This window comes from Pongo pygmaeus, chromosome 23 (genome assembly GCF_028885625.2).
Source record: "Pongo pygmaeus isolate AG05252 chromosome 23, NHGRI_mPonPyg2-v2.0_pri, whole genome shotgun sequence".
Taxonomy (NCBI): Eukaryota; Metazoa; Chordata; class Mammalia; order Primates; family Hominidae; genus Pongo; species Pongo pygmaeus.
In genome coordinates this window covers 43,472,407-43,497,251 of record NC_085931.1, presented here as the reverse complement: position 1 = coordinate 43,497,251, position 24,845 = coordinate 43,472,407, and the positions used below count along the sequence as shown (strand labels likewise).

The 24,845-nt window shown below is 39.0% G+C and overlaps 2 protein-coding genes across 3 annotated transcripts in view; one reads left to right on the top strand and one right to left on the bottom strand.

Moving 5' to 3' along the window:
- On the bottom strand, positions 1-24,561 carry FBXO7 (F-box protein 7). Of its 2 annotated transcripts, none has more exons than XM_054469886.2 (9): positions 24,051-24,561; positions 19,623-19,917; positions 14,755-14,982; positions 13,673-13,814; positions 11,018-11,101; positions 7,686-7,781; positions 5,556-5,732; positions 3,311-3,348; positions 1-686 (listed from the first exon to the last, which is right to left on the bottom strand). In XM_054469886.2, the coding sequence occupies exons 1-9, from the start codon at positions 24,170-24,172 to the stop codon at positions 300-302; spliced, it is 1,569 nt and encodes a 522-aa protein (XP_054325861.1). In that variant the 5' UTR covers positions 24,173-24,561; the 3' UTR covers positions 1-299. The 2 variants fall into 2 exon arrangements, with proteins under 2 accessions (XP_054325861.1, XP_054325863.1); XM_054469888.2 differs by lacking the exon at positions 24,051-24,561 and adding an exon at positions 23,775-23,991 and having other exon boundaries at positions 19,623-19,765.
- The window catches only part of BPIFC (BPI fold containing family C), a 63,205-nt gene continuing 62,877 nt past the window's right edge, over positions 24,518-24,845 (top strand). The window contains exon 1 of the mRNA XM_054469884.2: positions 24,518-24,845. Coding sequence (XP_054325859.2) covers positions 24,843-24,845 — 3 coding nt within the window. The 5' untranslated portion in view covers positions 24,518-24,842.

Here is a 24,845-nt window from a genome sequence, read left to right as displayed (position 1 = left end):
TAATTTACACCTTTTTTTAATCTGGTAAGAACAGCATCAGAAAACAAACTTCAATCTAGAGGAGAACCAAGAGCAGGGAGATTGGCAGCCAACTATTCCCAAGGCCAACCTCATCACAGAGGAACCTTTGGGTCATACCACCCCTAGGGCTATAAATGTATCTCTTAAAAGGTTTCTGGGAGTGCAACTCTCAACACCACAATCAGAAAATAACACTCGAGATCAGCACCCCAAGGAGTTGACATCTGTAGTTTAGAAACAAAAACAAATGGAGCTCCAGAAATGAAATTACAAATCAATCACATGAATGACAGCCGGCCATCAGTAGGCCGACCCCTGCTGGGTCTAAAGGGAAATCTGTCATTGGGGCCGCCTCGCCCTGGCAAGATGGGGTTAGGTCCTGGAAGTGGGCCAATTGGATCAAAGCGTGGTCTGAGTGGAGGAAACTGGCTGGGCGTCTCCCCAGGACCAGGAATGAGTGAATTGATTGGGTCTCCAACATAAGGAAGTGTTGGTCTTTGGTCATATTCACCCCCGATAATTCCTGGAGGAAGGCGGGAGCTAGGAAATGGCCTAGGGTGCAAGGGGTTGGGATAGAATGGAATGGCGTGAGTTGACGATGGCAGGAGCATCACAAACCGCCCTTTCGGGGATTCTTTTCTTTGTATGTGCCTCTTCCTGTACAGCTGTAGAAAAAAGAAAAATAAAAGAACAAGATAAGGTAAGTGATCTGGATGTTTCCCTTTAGTTCTAATTTACTTTCATAGTAAAGATCTATAGGCACACCTCAGACATATTGTGGATTTAGTCCCAAACCAATGCAATAAACCAAGTCACACAAATTTTTTTGGTTTCCCAGTGTATATAAATGCTATGCTATGTTTACACTATACTAAGTGTGCAATAGCATTATATCTAAAAAGACAATGTACATACCTTAATTTAAAAATATGCTAACAATCACCTGAGCCTTTAGCAAGTTGCAATCTTTTTGCTAATAGAGGGTCTTGCCTCCCTGTTCACTGCTGCTGACGGATCAGGGTGTTGGTTGCTAAAGGCTGAAGTGGCTGTGGCAATTTCTTAAAATAATACAACAGTGAAGTTTGCCACATTGACTGACTCTTCCTTTCACGAAAGATTTCTCTGTACATGCAATGCTGTTTGATGGCATTTTACCCACAGTAAAACTTTCAAAATCAGAGTCAACCTTCTCAAACCCTGCTTCTGTTTTGTCAACTAAATTTATGTAATATTCGAAATCCTTTGTTGTCCAGGAATAGATTCCATTCCAAGAAACCACTGATAAAGAAAATGTGGCATATATACACCACGGAATACTACTCAGCCATAAAAAGGAATGAAATAATGTCTTTTGCAGCAACTTGGATGCAGCTGGAGGCCATTATTTTAAGTGAAGTAACTCTAAAATGGAAAACCAAATCTTGTGAGAGCTAACCTATGAGGATGCAAAGGCATAAGAATGACATAATGGACTTTGGGGACTTAGGGGGAAAGGCTGGGAGGGAGGTGAGGGCTAAAAGACTACATATTGGGTACAGTTGTACACTGCCTGGGTGACGGGTACACTAAAATCTCAGAAATCACCACTAAAGAACTCATCTATGCAACCAAAAACCACCTGTACCCCAAAAACTATTGAAATTTTTTTAAAAAAAGAAACCACTTTCTCTCTTTATCCGTAAGAAGCAAGTTCTCATCCATTCAAGTTTGACTGTGAGACTACAGCAATTCACTCCCATCTTCAGGCTCCACTTCTAATTCTAGCTCTCTTGCTAGGTCCATCACATCTGCACTTCCTCCACTGAAGTCTTGAACCCCTCAAAGTCATCCATGAGGATTGGAATCAACTTCCAAACTCCTGTTGATATTTTGATCTCCCCCATGAATCCTCAATATGCTTAATGGCATCTAGAAGGGTAAATCCTTTCCAAAAGGTTTTCAATTTCCTTTGTCCAGATCCATCAGAGGAATCACTGTCTCTGGCAACTATGGCCTGACAAAATGTATTTCTTGAATAATAAGATTCAAAGTCAAAATTATTCCTTGATCCATGAGCTTCAGAATGCAGTCGTGTTTGCTGACATGAAAACGTTAATCTCCTTGAACATCTCCATCAGAGCTCTGGGATGACTGGCTGCATTGTCAATGAGCAGTAGTATTTTAAAAGGAGTATTTTTTTATAAGCAGTAGGCCTCAATAGTGGACTTGAAATATTCAGTAAACCATGCCATAAATGATGTACTGTCATCCAGGCTTTGTTGTTCCATTTACAGAGCAAAGGCACAGATTTAGCATAATTGCTTTTTTTGTTGTTTTTTTGTTTGTTTTTTGAGACAGAGTCTCACACTGTCTCCTGGGCTGGAGTGCAATGGAGCGATCTTGGCTCACTGCAATCTCCACCTCCTGGGTTCAAGCAATTCTCCTGCCTCAGCCTCCTGAGTAGCTGGGATTACAGGTCCACACCACCACATCCGGCTAATTTTTTGTATTTTTAGTAGAGATAGGGTTTCACCGTGTTAGCCAAGATGGTCTCCAACTCCTGATCTCAGGTGATCCACCCACCTCGGCCTCCCAAAGTGCTGGGATTACAGGCGTGAGCCACCGCACTCGGCCTGATTTAGCATAATTGTTAAGGGCCCTAGGATTTTCAGAATGGTCAATAAGCACTGGCTTCAAAAATCACCAACTGCATTAGCCCCTAACAAAAGAGTCAGTCTGTCCTTTGAAGCTGGGCACTGACTTCTTCTCTCTAGCTATGAAATAGATGGCGTCTTCTTCCAATAGAAAGCTGTCTCACCTACGTTGAAAATCTGTTGTGTAATGCAGCCACCTTCATCAGTGATTTTAGCTACATCTTCTGGATAACTTGCAGCAGCTTCTCCATCAGCACTTGCTGCTCCACCTTGCAGTTTTTGTTATAGAGACATTAGAATAGTACCTTATGAAACAATACAATATATTCTTTTCATAAGGTACTATTTTAACTAGCTGAACAGCTGATGACTACTCCAGCACAAAGACAACTCATTTAAATTTTGTTGCAAAAAAGAATGTTTTATAATAAATAAAGATGAAAAATAACACAATAACATTTTTTCCCATATAATTATAATAAGGATGGAGTCTAAAGTAAAAGTTGAAAACATTTTCATTTACTGAAATTTAGCAATAAATTAAATGAAAACAGATTTCATTACATCATATAAAAGTGAAAATATACCCTTAATATATTAATTCACTAGTCATTTCTGTGTTATGGACATTAGTCTTAATATTTAAAAATACCTACTTCTTTCCAATCTGTGTCTTGAACTCTGACAGTATTGTCTACAAAGGAAAAGAGAAAGATAAGGATTTAAAAACATTTCATTCATCCTGCATTAAACAGTGGGTTTTGTTTTTCTCCTAAGAAAAGTGAAACTTACCCGTTAAGCATAAGAAAAAAACAAACTAACCATTTATACAACACACTATATCATTCGTACTTTCTTATCTAATTCAAACACTTTCTTGATGGCTAAGGGTGCTCATCGCTGCTCTGTGCTACATGGTAATTCAATGCAGTGATTCCTCAGGGACTATGGAGGAACATGTGGCTACTCTCTTCCTGCATTAACTGGTCCTACACTACATCTTCTCCCCCTAATCTCATTTAGGTGTGTCACCTGCTTCTAATCCAACATCTCATATTACACCAAACTGGGTAACAACCTCTTGAGTTTCTGTGTTACAGCCCACGTTCATTACTGGAAGTCAAGCTGACTTAGGCTTTCATCCATATTCTGGTTACACTATTTTCTCCCAACCATGTCCTGAATGACTCAGCTATCAGAAACATGACTATAACTAAGTATTTTTTAATGTACTTATTTATTTGAAATATGTGAAATGAGGAAAGAGAAACCCATTCAACTTTAAGTATACAAGAGTTTGAATAAAAGATGATGATATCTTCTCTACAAGTTATTACATTAGCATGGAAGTAAGATTTATAAAAGCTCTAGCCCCGTAACATTGTATCTATAGAAAAATCTGAACAGCTTACAAATGAGCTTGTGGGCCACAATCTAAAAATTAAAGAATAATTGTACTTTAATCCTAAACTTGAATATATAAGTGAAAGGATATTTGTTGCTTTTATGAGTATTTATATCATACTCTGCTTTCTCTCAGTGCTTCCATATACATCAGTCAGCCTTTTCTTTTTTTACTATAATTTATTTTCAATTCTTTTTTGAGTTGAAGACCAGCCTGAGCAACACTGCAAGACTTTGTCTCCACTAAAAACAAACAAACAAACAAACAAAAAAAAATTGGCCCATGTGGGGGCGCATGCCTACAGTTCTCAGCTACTTATGAGGCTGAGGAGGATCACTTGAGCCCAGGAGTTGGGGGTGGCAGTGAGCTATGACTGCGCCACTGCACTCCAGGGCAACACAACTAGACCCTTTCTCAAAAATACACAAATAAATAAAATTGAATTATTTTTTGAGATGATGCTTTCTTGCTGCCAATTGTGACAAAATAACATTTTAAATGTCAAATTCAGGGGCATAAATAAAGCAGAAAGAGGACCTCAGGAATCAAAGAAGAAGAAAAGGAACAAACCAGGTCACTTACACTTGTTACATTTTGAAATTTTAAAAGAAAAAAAAATTTTAGCAATCCAAATGACTCTACATGATATTCTTTTTTTTTTTTAAGGGAGCTATCTACCCACCACATTTTTACAGTTACTAAGGTGGTATGTGTTATAACATCACATATAGCAGTATCATTCAAACATTTATGTGAACCACATAAAAATTTTACATTGCAACACAGTACACACCTACCTACACATAACTGAAACAGAAGTTTACTCCTATTTTATAAATAGGAATACTATTTATAAAAATAAATATGGATTTTTCCATTGTGGGTTTTTTTTTTTTGTAACATGACTCATTAAATGGATTTCACGACCCACCCCAGGGTCAAACAATCTGAAAACACTAATATGTAGTAAAATGGTGGTAGCAGAAAAAAAAGTTCCACAATCAGGCTCTTGGCCTTGTAGCAGGAAATCCTGATGCACAAGTTCTACCATCATCACTGCCACAATAATTACCAGGTCACCATAATGTGACCATGCAGAAATACAGCTGCCCTAGCAACTTGGAACAGGTCAACAAAACTGTCCTAACTTACACATTGGTCTCAACCATGAAAGCAGTTCAGAAATGCCAGCTCGTTTCTATGTCAGATACTGACTATGGTCTCTAGTGAGAAAATAAGCCTATCTTACTTCCATTTCTCTATCCTGAAATAATCTTCTTAGTCTAATGAGCGATTTGTGTTGTGCAAAACACAAAAATGAGAGAGTTTTAGGCACACAGGCACAGGTATATGAAGCTTAGAGTCAGTCTCTTTAAGGCTATTTATTACAATCATTTGCAACAGAAAAATCCTACAACTGAAAACTTTTGGTGAGCTGAGTAATTAAGACAATAAGAAAGAGCCCTTTCTTGTGAATATGTCATTACGGAAATCACCTCGAAAATCACGCAGATATAAAAACCTCCACAGGAGTGGGTCATTTGAAGCAGTAAAGAGGTCACGACAAACTGCAGACAAAGACAAGACGGAACGAACATCCAGAAGTCGGAAGATCCGTAGTTTTAGTTCCAATGGGAGGACGACCAACCCAAATACATCTGGTAGGTTCAGTGCTAAAAGGAAAAAAAGAGAAGTAACAGGTATTACTGAGTAAAGAACATCTGGCTTTCTCCACATAGTCAACAAAGTTGCCACTTGTTCCTTTCTAAAGTGGCAAAAAATTAGATGGTACTCTTAATTATCCCCAAGCTTGCATCATCTACAACAAATTTTTAACCCCAGCTTGACTATAATTATTACTAACTCATATAACTCTAGGCCCTTATTCCCTTTATGTTTTAGTAGAAAGACAAATGCTTTTTAATATAAATCAAATAACTATGATAATTGCTAAATACTAGCCAATGGTCTCTTCTGTCTCCAACATTATTCAATACACAAAATTTCTTCATTCAACTACAGAAAATGAATAATTCACTGGCTTTTATATCTGTTTCCCTGCCAGTTATTAACTGTGTGCCTTTGGACAAGTTATTTAAACTCTATCTTAATTTCATCTGTAAAATGGATTAATATTACATCCCACCTACTTCAATGAGTTGTTGCGAGAAGTAAACGTATTAATACATATTAAGTGCTTAGAACAATGTTTGGCACACCAAGCATAAGCACTCAAGTGTTAGCAAATTACTATTATCTGAAGTCCAGCAGGCTAAAAAGAGACAGATAAATTCAGAAACAAAGCCAAGAAAGGAAAAGAAAAATAGTATGTCCTGAGTTCAAATTATGAAAATTATGTTTTGGTTATTAGCACCTTCAAAATATTTGTGATACTATTCTCCACTAGCAAAAGTAATCAAAATCCAACAGACATATCTACATGTGTTTTTCAATTGGCATTACTCCCTTTCCCTTATCACCAACTACAGAGAAGACTACTGTAATAATAGACATGCCGCCATTCAACTTGACACCAAAAACGTTTTACACTTATTTCTCTACACATAGAGAGCAAATAAAAGCCACTATCTATTCATATAAGTCAGAAACTACCTACTAGTTAGAGAACTGTGATAGATTGCATTATGGTTCTCAATCACTTCCTACACATAATTATACTTCCCCACCCCACTACCATCAGGCTTGGCCATTTTTGTCTTATTTTTTCCGACAAAACGTCAGTGGAAGTGACATATATAATTTCTGGGCAAAAGCGTTGAACCAACACATAATTGGGCCACTGGCACTCCTTTCCTTCTACTACAAGAGGAGCATGTCCTGGATAAAGACAACTCCTTCAGCCAAAGCAAACCCACACACAACATGTACATGACTGAGAAGTAAATTTCACTGTAAGACACTGAGATTTTAATTTTTTTAACTGCAAAAAAAAAGGGAAGCTAATATAAGGATCTCGAGTGAATTATAAACCTTACTGAATTATGATTTCATCATCTATAAAATAAGTACCACAAAATTTACTTCAAAGTCATTAGCAGTAAATAAGAATGCATGTGAAATATCCAACAAAGTGCCTGCAAAGAGCCTCCAATAAATGGTTTAAAAGAAAAAAAAACTTAGATCCGATTACAGACCATGTATTATTTATATATATGTCTATATAGATATATAAATATATATCTAAATATATGTCTATATAGATATATAAATATATATCTAAATATATGTCTATATAGACATATATATATGTATCTACATAGAGAGAAAGAGCATCTATTATGTACCTGACCTCATGCTAGACCACAAGAATACAAAAGTAAGATATATTCCCTACCTTCAAGGTATTCCCAACCTTAGGTGGAAAGAAATCATATCAACAATTATAGTCCATGGAAAAGAGACTACAATAAAAATATGTACAAAATGGCATGGAGATACAAAGATAAAGTAAATAGCACTTAAGGAATATTAAGCTTGGTCTTAAAAGAGGAACATTTCGCTAGGAGCAGAAAAGAGGGCAGTGAGATGTCATACTCACCAAGAATACTAAGTATACTTACTATTCTTTACAGCCATTTAAACTGTGACAGTATTTCATCTCTTACCTTGTCGGGTAAAAGCCAGAAGAGGATACACCAGCTGGTCTTTAAAGAGGCGAGAGAGTTTCTGAAGATCTTTGTATATCTTGGCTACATTTTCCCCTAGAATATTTTTTAATGTAAAATCAAAACCCAAAATCAAGTGGAAAAACTGTCCCCTATTTCTGCCAAACCCCATCAACATGGTAAATAAATATTCACAAATAATTCACAAAGATAAGCATGAACCAAATTCCCTCATGGAAGAAGTACAGTGCAAGACTTGATGAAACTGAATCTTAGATATAAAAGCTAAAAATTCCATGATATCAAATTAGTAGAGCTGTGCCCAACCTCTCTAGCTCATAGGCTGCAATTGTAGAAAAGACTTGTGAGAGATTCATACATACGAAGATTTCCTGATAGCTATCAATCTGTTCTGGGCACTGAGGATACAGTGGAGAACTGCTCCTGTAATGCTTAGAACCTGGTAAATTAATAGCATTTATCACATGATGACTATGTATCAGCACCTGTGTCAAGGGTTTTTCAAGCTTTCACATCAGAAGTTCTTTCCTAATTACTATCTCCATTTTCAAAACAGGTCAAGGTACAGAAAGCCTGTCCAAGGCCCCATGGTTAGTGGCAGAACAGTGCACAAACCCAAGTCCGTGTGGCTCAAAAGCACTCATTTTTAGTCACCACACTGCTACTCAAAATGTGGGCAACAGATCACCAGAAGTGACAATACCTGGAACTGTTTAGAACTACTGAATCTCAGGCCCCCACAGACCTACTAAATCAGAACCTGTATTTTAATAAGATCCCCAGGTGACGCATAGTAAAGTACGGACGCACTAGCAAATTGCAGCCGAGGTTCCCACTTGTTTTGCTATTTACTAAGTGTATAGCCTTGGACAAATAACCTGCCCCTCTGATCCTCACCTTTTTGCTCAACTGGTTAAAGGAGACACCACCACTACACCAGATAAGCATTGTTATAATTGAAAGCTCCACGAGCAGTGCCTAGTGTAACAGTAGGCAATTTATGCTTGCTCCTTCCCCATGTCATATTTATGTATTTCACTATCTATAACAAATAAAACACTCAGTATAACAGGATTGATAAGAAGAAGGAAAGAGATATGCAGCTAATGTCTAAATCTTTGTTGTGTGACTTGCAATCTTGAGTTGAAATCTGCTGTCAAGATATCATTCTTTAAAATCAATTTGGCTCAAGGGCTTTTTTCAAATGTGAAAATTGATTTTCTTTAAATGAATGTTTTCCTTCAGCAACCTGGTATGTAACTATTTAATTAGGAACTTATAAATAAAAGGATAAATAACAGTGCCTAGTTGTAGTTACTAGGTGCTATGAGCCACAGTAAAAATTCATCAAAATGACTTGCCAAATGAGCAGCATATTCCTACTCAACATAAAAGACTTTATTAAAAATACTTCATTATAACAGTCCATAAACTTGTAATTTAACAGTATTTAATGTTCCTCCTCCCTTCCATTTCATTTTTCTTTATTTAAGAGAAACAGATAAAGAATAGCAATCTGAGCTACATTCCTGTAAAAGGCTGGGAGTCAGCCAAATCTATTCCTATCCTGTATTTCACCATTTATTACCTCTGTGACCCTTAAGTAACTGAGCCTCCTCTAGATCTGTTTCCTGATCTGTAAAATGGGCATAAAACCTCTACTGCTGTAAAGTGTAGAGTATTTCTACTCCCCATAACAAGGTCCTCCCTATACGGTGATAAATATGGAGTGTCGTAGCCAAGGAATTTCAAGTTTTTCTGATCCTTATGATAAAAGCCATCTATACCGATTCATCAGTCCAGTTGATGCATTTTCAACAGGGGCAAAAACTGGTCCTTGACAGGTTAAAAAGAAAAACTATCATATTGGTTTCTGATCCTTCAAAGGGTCACAGTACATAAATAAAACATATTATATTTGTGGTATTAAATTTCATGGAGGAGACAGATTGAGGGGGAAAATCTCCAAAGGCTCCTTTGGCAAGTGAGAATAAAAAGATTGAGAAACTCTGGCCTAGTTTGACATTAAATGTTCAACTCGGTCGGGCGCAGTGGTTCATGCCTGTAATCCCAGCACTTTGGGAGGCCGAGGCGGGCAGATCACAAGGTCAGGAGTCCGAGACCAGCCTGGCCAATATGGTGATACCCTGTCTCTACTAAAAATACAAAAAAATTAGCTGGGCGTGGTGGTGTGCGCCTGTAGTCCATCTACTCAGGAGGCTGAGGCAGAGGAATTGCTTGAACCCGGGAGGCGGAAGTTGCAGTGAGCCGAGATAGTGCCATGGCACTCCAGCCTGGCGAAAGAGCAAGACTCCGTCTCAAAAAAAAAAAAAAAAAAGTTCAACTCAGCTAATTCCCAAGTTCTAACTCTATGTCCAACCAGAGACCATTATAAATATATATCCTGCTGTCTCCTTTTCCTGTCAGTTTTAGTTAGTAAAAGTCAATCTCTCAGGGCTGATCTCCCCTAGGAATGAACAAGAATAAGCCTTTAGGCCTTCAAAGCAACAATGTCAATCTAGCCAGCCTTTCCTAAAGGACTGCTATAAATGCCATCTTCCCACTGCACCACAACATTCCCACTAGGCTCTTAAAACCCTAAGTTTACTAAGAAGATTAAATGGAATAACATATGTACAGGCACAAGTACAGAATGAAACAGGCACTTAAAAAATGTCAGTTCCCCTCTCCACCTTATCTCTTCTCCTCCAACCACCTATAACTGCCTCTCACAGTTCGGTTTAACTGAAAAATGATAAAAAGGAAAACCTGTCTTCTTTGCATCTATTAATAATTTTATAGAGTTTAAGCAAAACCTTACCTAGAATGCAAACTTTTGGTAAAGTATCAATCTGTATAAAATAGAAATCAAATTTATATAGGTTTAAACAAACAGTTTGATTGCTAATTTTCCTCCATTAATCTTCAATAATGTACTTGACATTGAATTACTTCCAGGAAACACAGATCCCCTCCATATTGGTTAAATACAATACCAGGAAGATCTCCAAAGATTAGTACAGAAACTATGAACTATCATCAGAGTGTAATAAATTACATACTAGTGTTATCTCATAACAGTATAATGCAGCACTCTATGACCCTAAGAAAAACAGGAAAGAAACAAACTCCTCAAATTATAAGCAAAACTTTCACATTTTTTAAACCTTTGCATTCTTAAACAAACCACATTGTCTTCAATATGCTTTAATCTCATATAGAAATTCAGTCTTTTGAACATTATCTTTCGGATTTTTTTCTTACATGAATTTCAGAGTTTCACCCCAAAAGTTAAATAATGTTTGTATTACCTAGTTTCTCTTTGCAAATAAAAGATTCTGGTAGCAGCTGCAATCTTTTCACGCTTCTAATCTCATTGTTGATTTTTAGTGTAGCTGTAAATAAAAGAAAGATGATAAAGAATTCTGTCACTTCATCAACTGCCTTTCTTTTTTAGTATGGGCTTGCATTTCCTTGCTCCTAATATACTAAGGACACATTATACAAAACAAACTGTTCTTCGCCTATTTCTTTCTCTGATAGCAAGTTCAAAAGTGTAAACCTGGCATCACATGAAGTAAAATCACTCTACAACACCACCTTTAAAAACTACAGTAAGCATCTTTATATAAAATCCACTAGGCAGCAGCTTATTAGTAACTGAAAGATACGCAACAAGGTTAATCAGAGGCAACTAAACACAATAAAATCATTATTTCTAATGAAGTCACTAAAAACTCCATTTATTTTTTATTTAACCCTTGGCAATGAGTCTTCCCTTGTTCATTAAAATAATCTTGCTAGTTTTCACAGCATCATCTCTCTTCCAGACCCAGAGGACCAATATTCTTGACATCACCAGAGGGTTCAATTTTAATCATGTATACAAAGGCGCACTTCATCTCATTCCATGAAAGAGCCCAGTGATGTGCTTATGCACATGTGCACCAAGCAGGATGCCTTGGGTGAAGGAAAGATTTAAAGACATACTGCTCCTTTTCAAAGAATCAATCCCGGAATGGCTGGCTGCCATGCAAGTCTGCCAAGAGCTGATTTGCCAAGAACAGTAAAGAAACAAAACATCAGAAATTAAGAAATCATCAAGAAATTCAGCATTCTTTTTATATTAAGTATCCTGAATCTAGTGAATAGAGGTTATTATACACGTCATTAAGTGCTTTTATAAGAAATCAAGGCAAAATTTGCAACTACACATTTACTATTTGGTAACTTCAACCTTGCAACTTATGATGTGATGTAGCAGAATGATTAGATGAAGACAGAAACTGTTGACGCTCTGTGTACAAGCATGCCAAACTAAAAGCTACATTTGCTAATTATGATGAACTGCTGAATAGACATTGCTAGGTCCTAGTGTCATCAGACAGTCATGTCCTGACAAATGTGAAGTACCACCAAAGCTATTAAACCTAGTTTTGAGACTTTTAAATAACATTTCAAAGAATCTTATGACTAAAGAAATAGAAATTTCATAAGAGGCCAGGCATGGTTCACACCTGTAATCCCAGCACTTTGGGAGGTCAAGGCAGGAATATTGCTTGAACCCAGGAGTTTGAGACCAGCCTGGGCAACACAGTGAGACTTCATCTCTACAAAAAATAAAGTAAAAAATAGCCAGGTGTGGTGGTACACGCCTGTGGTCCTAGCTACTCAGGAGGCCAAGGAGGAAGATTGCTTGAGCCCAGGAGGTCAAGGATGCAATGATCCATACTCTGCCTACTGCACTCCAGCCTGGGAGACAGAGCAAGACCCCGTCTCAAAAAAAAGAAAAAAAAAAAAAAGAAAAGAAAAGAAAAGAAAAAGAAAAAGAAAAAAGAAACTTTGTAAGAAGGGAATGAGAACTATCCAACATGTCAAAGATCAAGATGGCATGAGTCAGTAGCTTTCAAAATAGATTTTAGCAGGAAAAAAAAAAAAAACCCAACATTTTTTCAAACAGAATCTTACACAGAACTTCAATAAATGAAAGAGATAAACATTTTGCTGCTCAAGGTTTAAGTGGTGATAGGGTTTCTACCTAACTTTCATCTCAGCAGAAAGGAGTAGCTGCAGAACATACTGAAAACCTCTGACCTAAACCTTTGACCTAAGGCTTACCAAAGCAACTGCCTTTGCTAAACGAAAAAGATGAGCTATACTGAATAAAAAAACAACAAATGCAGCCCTCCCAATCTTACCATGCTATCTTTCTAACTAAAAGGATAAATCTCAAAAAACAAAACAGAACAAAAATGAAAGCTCCTAGTCATTCAAATGGATCTCCAGTATGTGTGATTACAATAGAACACTAGGAGTTGATATGAACCAAAGTGGTATCTGAACTAAAACACAGAGATGGAATGCATTGCTATTCCAGTGAAATTTCTTAATATGAAAAATAAACAGGAAAAGTTATTTATACAGAGTGACATTTGTTGGGGGAGGCCCAGCAAATAAAACACACACTAAGGCCTCAGTAAACTTAGCACTGTTGTTGTGCATTGCTGGCCACAGGGATGCCAACTTGGATAAATGGTGACCCCAGCTCTAGCTCCCCATGTCTCAGTTCAAGACCTTCGTTAAAAAAATAAAGCCATCCACAGGCATAAAGAAAAAGCATTCTCCAAAGAGTTCATGTGTAATAGGCTCATTTCACTCCTATTATCAAATACTGATAATACTGGATAATATTAAATATTATCTCCCTAGAGCAAAATATTACAAAGATTAAGATTCATCAAAAAAATGGATGCCCTCAGAATGAAGGGTGCTGGCCTAAACAACCCAACAACCTCATATTCCATGATCTTCCAGACACATGTTATCAGTGGCCTAGGAATTAAATACAGTTGAGAAGGACTCACAACTGTATCATGATAGCCAATCACTGAAGTGGCTATAAAACATTTGGAAAGAAACGTCTAAGAATCCATAAACCAGCAACCATGACTATGCTATCCAATTACCATTTACAACAATCAGGTTTCCCAAAGGCACACAGGTGAGAGTAGCGGAGCTGCCCTCGCAGAGAGGATGCATGTACTGCAGCTTATACACCCCGCTCAACTTCCACTTCTCCGGCATGGACAGTGCTTTGGCTTCGGTGCCCTGGGGAACGAAATGAAAGGGAAACAAATAATGAACAAAGGTGTTACTCTCAAAAAGATTAAAAATCCAAAAGACTCCTAACTTGTTTGAAATAATCATTCCACACAGTCCTCTTAATAAAATGCATCAAATCATTAATATTGCCAATATATTTTATATTGTAGGAAAATTATATTGTATAAGATCTATATTAGAACACTTTTAATCAAAATTTTTGTTCAAATAGGTAAAACTGCATCATGGAAACAGGGATTGATCTCTCTCTTCAAAGACTCACTTCTCTCCTAGCAAAGCCATATGATTATTTAAAACTCCAGCTCAAATATCACTTCCTCTGTAAAGCCTTTTTCAAAGAAAAATTGTTTGCCACTTCCTTTCATCCCCTAGCATTCTATTCATATTTCCGTTACACTTCAATTGTATTATTATCTATGTTTACCTGTGTTATTTCTGAGTATCTTTTTATTTGTCTCTCTCCTCTATGTATGGACTCCTTGAAGACAAGAAATATCCCAATATTTTTATATCCTAATTTCTAGGTCAGTGCATGGCATGCTGCAGGTGTGCACTGATCACCGAACTACTCTATATCTTTGTAACTTATAACATGGCTCGCAGACCAGCAACATTGGTATCATGCAGGAGTATGAAGAAGTTCACGGTGCATTCTACAGTTACTAAATCAGAATCTGCATTTTAATAAGGTCCCCAGGTATTCCAAAGCACATTAAAGTTTGAGAAGCAATATTCTAAATGTTCTCCTCCATGAATTCCTGGCATCCTATATATGAGTATGTCTCTCCCAGAACTTCACCAATATAACAGTGCTTTATATTTTTGTCTATCTCTGCCACTCTCAGACTATGGGCAACTTGAGAGCAGGAACCATCCACATGTATGAGCAATCATAAGATGTTTGTGTTTTGCTTGCAGTACTTACCTGAGGTATGTAACCTGACTCCAACATGAGAAGATGTATCAACACTATCAAGGCATCATTGGCATCAGAACAGTCAGCTGATTGATACAAGGTCTCTAATGAATGTGGCACTTGCCCTTCCACCGATTCACTACAGAGCATGGGTTCTGAGAGACAGAAACCTGTGCCCTCTGCCATATCTGCATTATCTTGAATTGACTCAGCTTCAAAATTTTGACTAGGCCCTAACTGAAAAAGGAAAACAAAACAATGAATTAATTAAAAAGACTTATTTTTACACAATACATTTTTGTATCCTAAAGTGAACTAAGTGCTGAAAGTCAAAGTACATCATTGGGTTCAGAAATGGGAGACATTTTAAGTGCGTCCTTACAAATAAATAAGCCTGTGACCTACTCTTCCATCCTGAATTCCTTACCTCTGTTAATTCTAGCTGATATATGAAAAACCTGGAAATCATCCTAGACTCCTCCCTCCCTAACTAAACCTTGTTCCAAATCTGATCAGTCTTCAAAGTTCCCTGAAACTAACTCCTAAATATGTCTAAAATTTGCCCCTTCCTGCTCTATTGGTACTTCAAACTCTCATCATTTATTTCCTGACATCCAGCAAGAGCTTCCCTTGCAAGTATCCCTTCTTCAACTTTCTCGTCTTCCAATACATCCCAGTCCCTGCTGCCAGAATTTTCTTGACAATTAAAAATCCAATCATGTACTATGTCCCAGCTTAAAATTCACCAGTACCTCCCCAACATAAACAACAGCATTTCCCTCAATTGTGCCTTAGATGTTCTTAGGAAAAAAGTTGGTCCACGTGGAATAAGTGTGGAAAATACTGCATGCTGCAGCCACCTAACTTCACCCTCCATATTCACAAAATACACTATTCGCATTATAAAAGCACTGAGGAGTCTAATAACAATAATAATAGTGCGTGAATAACACTTTACCAAAAAACACTATCCTCCGTCCTCAGCAGTCAACATCCCCGTAACACCACCTCATGAAACTAGATTTTCAGAGGACATTGAGAAATGCAGGTCTACAAATGAAGCCCAAACTTCTAAATCCCTTAGCATACAAAGTCCTTCATCACCCGATCTCTGACTCATTATCAAGTTCACTTTCTGCCAGTGCCTTCTTACTCATCCCAGTATTTTCCACTTCTTCAAAAGAGGTAACACAGACCACAACTCTGCCTTGCAACGGCCTTGATTACTGCACCTTATCACACCGCACTGTATTGCAATTTTCTGATTACATATCTGCATCCTTCCATGACTGCAAGTTTATAAAAAACCAGACTACATGTCACCCATTTTTGTAACCCCAGTAAAGTACCTAGCACATAGCAGGTATTCAATGTTTGCTAAACAAATGCTGAAGGATAATACCTTACAACTTCATAATGTCTTTATTTTCAAAATGTTTTCTTATTTGTACCTTATAACAATCCTATAAAATAGGCATGGCAGGTATCACCTTTTTATAGATCCTATAATTGTAAATCAGAAAGATTAAATAACATAATCAAGGTTACCAGCTAATAAAAATTTGAAACAAACCCAGATCTCCAAACTTGCAGCTCAGGGCTTTGAGATGTAATACACGGCTTCAAAAAAAACTAAGTTACCTATATTAAGTTTGCTCAGAAAGCTTGTTTCCTAGGCATATGCCCAACTCTTAATGCAAAGCATACGTTTCTTCTTTTTAGGGTTTGTATTTCCATTAAAGAAGGGGCAAAGAAAATTAAAATTACACAGTATATGTAAAAGGTTGGAGAAATGTAAGGGAGCCGGAGGTGACAGCTGTTCTTCCAAAATCTCTGAGGACCTAAGCCCTAGGGCTTATGGAAAAGATCCAAAGTCACTTGTTAAAACCTAGAGGCCAATGACAAGTCACACTACCCAAAAAGGAGGTATGGCACAAAAATATTTCCATATTTCCTGAGAAAACAGAAACAACCACATTAAAAACCACTTAACATCAAGCTAAACTATGAAACACAGGTTTTGCTTCTTTACCACTATGTCTAACTTATGGCCATTTACTACTTACTGGCAGTTGTGTGGGACAGAATATATGAGGAAAAATGAAAAAGGGTTACCCTAGGCTGAGTACATGAGAGGGAGATATCAAAATCCCCTGCTGGGCTTGTCAAACCTTACTCCTACTCCATAAGAACCACTGACATTCTCTGAGCTATTCTGATACGAATATTTATCAAATTCTTCACATGTGTAAAAATGAAAAAAAAATGGTGAGCACCACACCTCTCTGAACAGATCATTTTGCCAGATGTCATCTACAAAAGACTAAAACAAGTGACTAAGATGCATGAGAGCTAATATTAGGTTCTGATATCTGCTACCCGTTTCTCATTAAAGACTCAAGAGGTACTCGATGAATTCCCAAATACGATGAAATAAGAAAATTGATATTTAATTACAAGAGTAAATTTACCCCCTACGGTTTCAAGTTTTACGCATCTATTTTCCTTTTCTAATGCTCCATTCTACATTACAGAGTGTGATGTACTTGAAAGCATTATTTATGAGATCTTGAGCTCAGTTTCCATACTCTTAAGATTTTCCTGTCACCATTTACAAGTCTTGGAATACAAAACAATATGCAAAATCTTAGAACTGAAATTAGTAACTTCAGGCAACATTAATTTCTCAAAATCTTCCAAAAGGAAACTAGCAAACTATCACAAATACTGTGAAAAGCTTCATCTTACTAGACAACTTTAAAAGTACACAGAAGTAAAATAATGGGCTCTACTAAGTTATCCCAGAACAAGTCTATCAGCAAAAAAGACTCAGAAATATGATTTAAATATACAGCGAAATATTCTTACTCATTCCCCAGTTTACCTCTATGAGGCAGAAACACACAGATACAACAATAATTTTAAAAATAAATTAAAATCCACATATCTGGACATAATTTTCACAATTTATCAATCTATTAAAAAGTATTTTTTAATATGTCTATACTTAATGCCATGACAAGTTACCATGAATACTTATACTCAAAAATGTTTAAGGCCAGCAATTAAATTGAGGTGATAAGCATACATACAAAAAACAATTAACAAGAAGGCATGTGTATTGGTATTAAAAAAATAAAGGTGATCATTTGCACCATTCAAAAAATTAAAAGGTCGGATAAAGGCCGGGCGCTGTAATCCCGTTACTTTGGGTGGCCAAGGTGGGCAGGTCACTTGAGGTCAGGAGTTCGAGACCAGCCTGAGCAATGTGGTGAAACCCCATCTCTACCAAAAATACAAAAATTAGCCAGGCATGGTGGTGTCTGTGGTCCCAACTACTCGGGAGGCTGAGGTGGGAGAATCGCTTGGCCCCGGAAGGGTAAGGTTGCAGTGAGCTGAGATTGTGCCACTGCACTCCAGCCTTGGTGAGAGAGTGGGATCCTGTCACCAAAAAAAAAAAAAAAAAAAAAAAAAAAAAAAAAAAAAAAAAGGTGGGAAAAATAATGAGGCATGTACAAGGCAATAAAGATAATCAATACAAAGAAATTAAAGAAAACTATTGGGTTATGGTTGGCAAGGGCTTAGGAAGATGGGTAGAAATATAGACTAGACAGGGAGGAAAGGTAACAGGTTCCAGTCTGGGTGAACAGCAAGAGCAAAGTCACAAAAGTAGTCACCAGGTTGTGTGTGTGCACATGCACGCAAGCAGGTGAATGTGCTGGTTGGTGGGGGCGGGGGAAAATGATGGTCTGTTCTGATTGGAGATGACAGTTTCAAGGAGGGAAGAACAGAAACTAGCCCTAAAAAAGTTGAGTGGAGCAACTTTTCAGAAAGCCTTGAGCACTAGGTACAGGAGGACAGACATCATTTTCTTCTTCTGTAAAATGACAGGGTTGCACTAGAGATATATGGTCTTTTTCAGCTCAAAAATTATGAGCACAAGTTTATGAGATAGAGTTATGAAAGACAGCAAGGGAACAATAGCATCAGAACCATGCAGGAAGAAGGCAAACCCAGAAAACACTGAGGAATAAAGCCACGGAACCCGAAATGGAAAAGAAGAACTGACAAAGCTTATTAATGGGCTAGATTTAAGGAGTCAAAAATCACAGAAAACCAGCAGTGCCACTGACAAAGAAGGGAACATGAGCACACATATTTCCAAATTTACGTTCAACATATAAAGTCTGCAATGACAATTTAAAAATCCAGGTATAAATATCCTGCAAGTCATCTGGAAATAATTGGACCACATCTGTAGCCTTAATGAGTGGACCAGATCAGAGAAGCAAGGCTAGGAATCATGAGCTTAGGAACAATAATAGAAGTCAAGGGATAATTGATCCGAAGGAGAGTATGTGAACAAAACAGACAGACACTAGGTACTTTGGGATGCCAGCCCCATATTGGTACAGGCATTTGGCAGTTAAAAAAAATATATTCTATAAAAATATAATCTGCAGCTGGGCACGGTGTCTCATGCCTGTAATCCCAGCACTTTGGGAGGCCAAGGCGGGCGGATCACGAGGTCAAGAGATCGAGACCATCCTGACCAACATGCTGAAACCCCGTCTCTATTAAAAATACAAAAATTAGCTGGGCGTGGTGGCGTGCACCTCTAGTCCCAGCTACTCGGTAGGCTGAGGCAGGAGAATCGCTTGAATCGGGAGGCGGAGGTTGCAGTGAGCTGAGATTGCGCCACTGCACTCCAGCCTGGTGACAGAGCGAGACTCTGCCTCAAAAAAAAAAGAAAAAAATATATATATAAAATGTGCAATCTATCGATGATAATTGTCCTGACGGGCACAGAATTCAACTGAGATGTTCAATATGACTTATCACCTACTCTATTTGATATATTGGTGTTTAATACCTACCGTACTGTCGTCATTCCAAACATCAGACTGGGCTGCCTGTCCTTGGAATGAGTCACTTGGTTGTTCATCCTGTATGCTAGTCTGATTGGAGCTGGTGGCCAAAGAGGGTTGCTCATTATTCTGGAGTGAAGAATGCTCTGAATCTGTGGATGAAGGTATATTAGGCGCTGGAATGTCATCTTGAAGAATCAAACATATCAAGTCCCCAGAAACAATCCCATATGAAGCCAAGGTCTCTTCATCTCCAGTGAGGGGATCCTTGTAGTTCAATGTAATTGTAAATCGGGTATCAGAACTGCCAAGAAAGATGGATAAGCATAGTAAGAGCTACCTACTTCTAATACCTTCTATAGCACATCTGAAGCATACATAAGTACACAGTATGACCCTAGAAGAACTAAGTGATGAAGAGACAAGGTCTCACTATGTTGTCCAGGCTGGTCTCAAGCCCCTGGCCTCAAGCAATCCTCCTGCCTCAGCCTCCTGAGTTGCTGGGATTACAGGTATAAGCCACCATGTCCAGCTACATTTTTGTTTTTGTTTTTGTTTGTTTTTAGAGACAGGGTCTCACTCTGTTGCCCAGGCTGAAGTGGCATGATCACAGCTCATGGCAGCTTCAAATTCCTAGGCTCAAGCAATCCTCTCACCTCAGCCTCCAGAGGAGCTGGGACTATAGGCACGCATTACCCTATCAAGCTTATAGTTTTGAGAAAATTATCAAAAGTATTTATCAATGAATGCCTAATCTATAGATTTCTAATGGCTAACACTGTCCACCTGGAGGATAGGATACAGTAATCCTCTATCATTAATCCATGCTTTCCTCAATTCTAAGATGCACAGTTTTTTTGACATCTTTGAAATTAAGATACTTCCTAAAATCAATGACATATCAATTGACAGCATTTTTCCCCTGGTGTTAACATAAAACAATATGTCTTACAAGTGACAGAAACTAAGATTCAATGAAATACCTTTAAAATACAAATTAAATCACATCATCCCTTCACTTAAAATCTTCCAATAGCTTCTATTTGGAATCCTTAACATAACTTCCGAAGCTCAACGTCTGACCTCTTCTCATTTCTCCTACTGCATCCTGTGCCATCCAACCTCTCTCACTGTTCTCTATTCACATGAGCTTTCCATCCGTTTCAAAAAGCAGATCAACTTCATTGCAGCCTTCGGGCCTCTGAGTTTGTTCTTCCAGATCTTCAAATGACTGACTCCTCTTCATCATTCCAGTCTCAGCCCAAATGTCACCTCTTCAGAGATGCCTTTCATTCAGACTCCAGCGCTCTCTATTCTGTTATGTTCTACTTGAAAACATCGTATTTACTTGTCTATGATCTGTCTACCCTACCTCTGCCACTACAACTTAAGTTTAGTAAGATCAGCGATCTTGTCTGAACAGTTCAAACCATATCTTCAACACTGGCAAATAAAGTATTTGTGAAATAAATGCAACCACCAAACACTAGTTGGGAAGATCAGTAAACTATCGCAAGGACAAAAAACCAAACAACGCATGTTCTCACTCACAGATGGGAATTGAACAATGAGAACACACGGACACAGAAAGGGGAACATCACACTCTGCGGACTGTTGTGGGGTGAGGGGAGGTGGGAGGGATAGCATTAGGAGATATACCTAATGCTAAATGACGAGTTAATGGGTGCAGCACACCAGCATGGCGCATGTATACATACGTAACTAACCTGCACATTGTGCACATGTACCCTAAAACTTAAAGTATAATAATAATAATAATAATAAAAAGAGACGAGCATGAAATCAAGGATGTCTATTCAATATCCTTACAGGACAGTTTACTTACAATGGTTCCGAAAAACCAGATCCATATATTCATAATCACAAAAAGTTAGAGGAGTGTTATGTATATGACTGAGTATAAATTCATCTCTCTTACTGATGATGACAAGCTAAATTCACCCTTCTACTGATCATCAGTTATGATGTCTTTTAGTGGAACACAGCACAAACCCAAAAGCCCACGTTAAACAAGCTCAGAATTCAAATAAGCCCTGAAGCAACAAATTCCCATTCTTTCTGCATCACAGATTATTTGATATTAGAAGAATAAAATGTTTTTCATCACACAGTGGTGAGGAATAATAACAAAACATTATAAAACATTTTTAAAAACATTTACACTCAGCAATGCTAATTTCATTACTTTTTTGAGAGGTTAACAAAAGATGAAGTCCTTTAAAAATTATATTGTTTACTTATTCTCACAATGCTGCATTTTGAAAAGTGCTCCAAATAATTCATGTTTTTATTTCACTTGTAAATATATTTTTTCTTACTGATTGAAGTGTCGTTGGTAGAGAAATTAAAATTACTGAAACAGAAGCTATTCCTCTTTGTTAGAAAACAAGTGGCCCTGCTTCTATTTTCAAAATGCTTTGATAAACAAAATGTTGAAAATCTGCCATCTGCCCACAAAAACACCACCCCAACTTTGGCAGAAAAAGGAAAAACACCTCAAATGAACTATGTGTTTATGGGTCATTTGTCACAGCAAAAGGCTGATTTTTAAAACAGTATCTAGTACAATGTACGTTCAAGTATCTGTTTGTAGAAAAGGTCATGGTCCGCTTAATAAATATAACAGCTCTTCCTCCCACTTTAGAAAAAGGGAAAAGCTATTTCTAAAGTAATATGTAGTTTTCCAGGATTCTACCTCTGAAATTGAGGAGTTAAGAGGAGTATTTAATTCCAGGAAATGAAATTCTAGAAACTCCAGGCTTCTTAGAAGTATTTCATGGCAGCTCTGCCTATGGAGTAGCCATTCTTCTATTCCTTTACTTTCTTAATAAACTTGCTTTCACTTTTCTCTTAAAAAACAAAAACAAAACAAATAAAAGCATTTCATGACAATCCTAGCTCCACCTGCTCAGTAAAGATATTTTTAAAATAATATCATATGGACATATTTTAAAACTGCACATTTATTAGAAAATGAGTAAAAATGAGTTTACTTTCACAAGCTGAAGCTTAAATTCTGTCCAGGTAACCAGCCTCAACTGTAAAAACAAATCTGAAAGAGAAACCAACGTGCCCTTTTGGGCAAACAGTCATATTGAGTTTCACGTCCTTTCAGGACTGCCTAATTTAAAAATAATAAAATATATATACACATGGTAATACCTTTAAAAGATAAGTTTGAAGATTTATTCAATCTTCTACTCGTAACCTACTGGTAACGATGCCAGTATGTAAAACACACAGGTTTAACAACAAGAAATAACAGTAGGCATGTCACTTACTATAATGTTTAAAAAGAGTTATGTCAGTATCTTACTTAGGGTTTTTATTTTAATCAGGAAGAAAACAGGCTTACTTTCAATCTAATAATGTCTTAACCAGGAAAATGAAAGGGCGAGAAGTTCAGAATAACGGCCTCATTTTACCCAATTCCCTAAAAATAAGATGAAAACGTAGGAAGGTTTGCTTTTGTTTTGAAGAATTCACCTAAAAATCCCCAGGGAACATCTTTTTCATTTTTCCTTAGCACACTCAAGTTTCAAATTCACTAGCTCAGTATTTGAAGAGGACCACTCTTACCTTGCCGCTTTACTCCCAAATTATTGTCCCCCAAAAAATATCTTTTAGGGAAACAAAGCAGCTTCACCTGCAGTCCCACAAACCAATAACAGAATATGATTCTTTCTCAACTTTACTGCCCCCAAACTGCAAGCTCTCAAGATCAATGTTTGCCTCAGTTTTAGCAAAAAAGCAACATTTCGCCCAAGAAAATCAAATAGTCTGAGACACGCCTACACGCTGTCCTTTCTAAAACTTTTCAGCGGCGAAGTCCAAGCGCTCACCGCGGTGCCTGGCGCATGAACACAACAGAATCTAAAATTGTTGCCGCTTCACACCAGCGATACAAGCTACCGGTGGCCTCGGATGGAGGGCAGATTTTTAACTTCTAGCAATTTCCAAACTTTTTCATTGAAATACTCCAACAGCTGAAGAAATTAACTTGGACCCCTGACAGTCCAGAAAGGTTTAACCCAAGCCAAGCTCATCATTTCCAACTTGAAATCTAACCAGTTGTGGAAATTCTGCGTTCCCTCCTCTCCCTGGTTTCGTTTACTGCAAAACCAGAAGCCATGACTCACCGAGGACGGGACCGGAGCCCCCGGGAGGCCAGGCCATGTTCTCCAGGAGCGGGACCCCAGCCGACCACCCGCGCGTCCCGTCGCCTGCACCCTCCGGCTCCGCGACGCCCGGAAGAGCCCGGGCCTCCCGTGAAGGCCCCCCCGCGGCGTCCCCGCACTTGGCCTATCGCCCGGCCACGCCCGCGCCTGCAGCCCACAGATGACGCCAACCCGCCCTGCACCCACCCCGAGCACTCCCCACTCCCCGCGGGCCGCCCAGCCCCGGCCCCCGCGTACCTGTACCCCCAGGTGCACAGCAGGGACTGCCTCAGGTGCCAGCGCAGCTGCCCCAGCGTCGGCTCCGTTTCGGGCACCTCCAGCGGCCAGGTCCGCTTCAGAAGCCGCACCCGCAGCCTCATGACGGCGACAGGCGGCCCGAGGGGCCTGGACCTGGAGGCGGCGACGGGGACGGTGACGGCGGCGGGGCCGAGCAGCTCCCGCCCCAAACGGCGACGACCCCGGACCGGCGACTACCAGAGCTGAGGGGTAGCTGAGGCGAAACGGGGAAAGAGCCCCGCCACGGTGGCCGCCCTGCCACTAGGTCTCTGGAATAGAGCGCCCGCCCCTCTCCCGAGGGCGCCTCGTGCAGCCCACCCCCACAGCTAGAGGCGGGCAGGCGGCCTAAAGGAGCCGGGCCTCTCGGGGTCGGCCGATCGATGACTCCGCGCGCAACGGCGCTGCCTGAGAGCGCGGGCACAGTGCGCAGGCGCCGAGATGCGGCCGCTCGCCGGCGTCCCAGCTTTTCCGCGGCGGTGGCTGGGACTCCCTATACTTGCTCCCTGTGTGCGTGGAACAACGGTAGCGCCGATAGGGATGCTGCAGACAGACAATACAGTCGCCACTCCCCAGGACCAAGTGTCACCCCATTTCTTCCGTGGCCCTCAGTTCCAGCGGCATCTGCTCTGAGAAGCCTTAGGTTAATCCTTAGGTTGGCCGGGCGCGGTGGCTCACGCCTGTAATCCCAGCACTTTGGGAGGCCGAGGCGGGTGGATCGCTTGAGCCCAGGAGTTCGAGACCAGCCTGGGCAACATG

Bases quoted from the DNA above. Each gene is read 5' to 3' on its own strand.
- FBXO7 (XM_054469886.2), bottom strand. From the start codon at position 24,172: ATGAGGCTGCGGGTGCGGCTTCTGAAGCGGACCTGGCCGCTGGAGGTG. The intron at 13,815-14,754 runs GTAAGTACTGCA...TTCGTTCCCCAG, and splicing joins AGTCAGGTTACATACCTCAG to GGCACCGAAGCCAAAGCACT. The intron at 11,102-13,672 runs GTAATTGGATAG...TTTTATTTACAG, and splicing joins AAACCTGATTGTTGTAAATG to CTACACTAAAAATCAACAAT.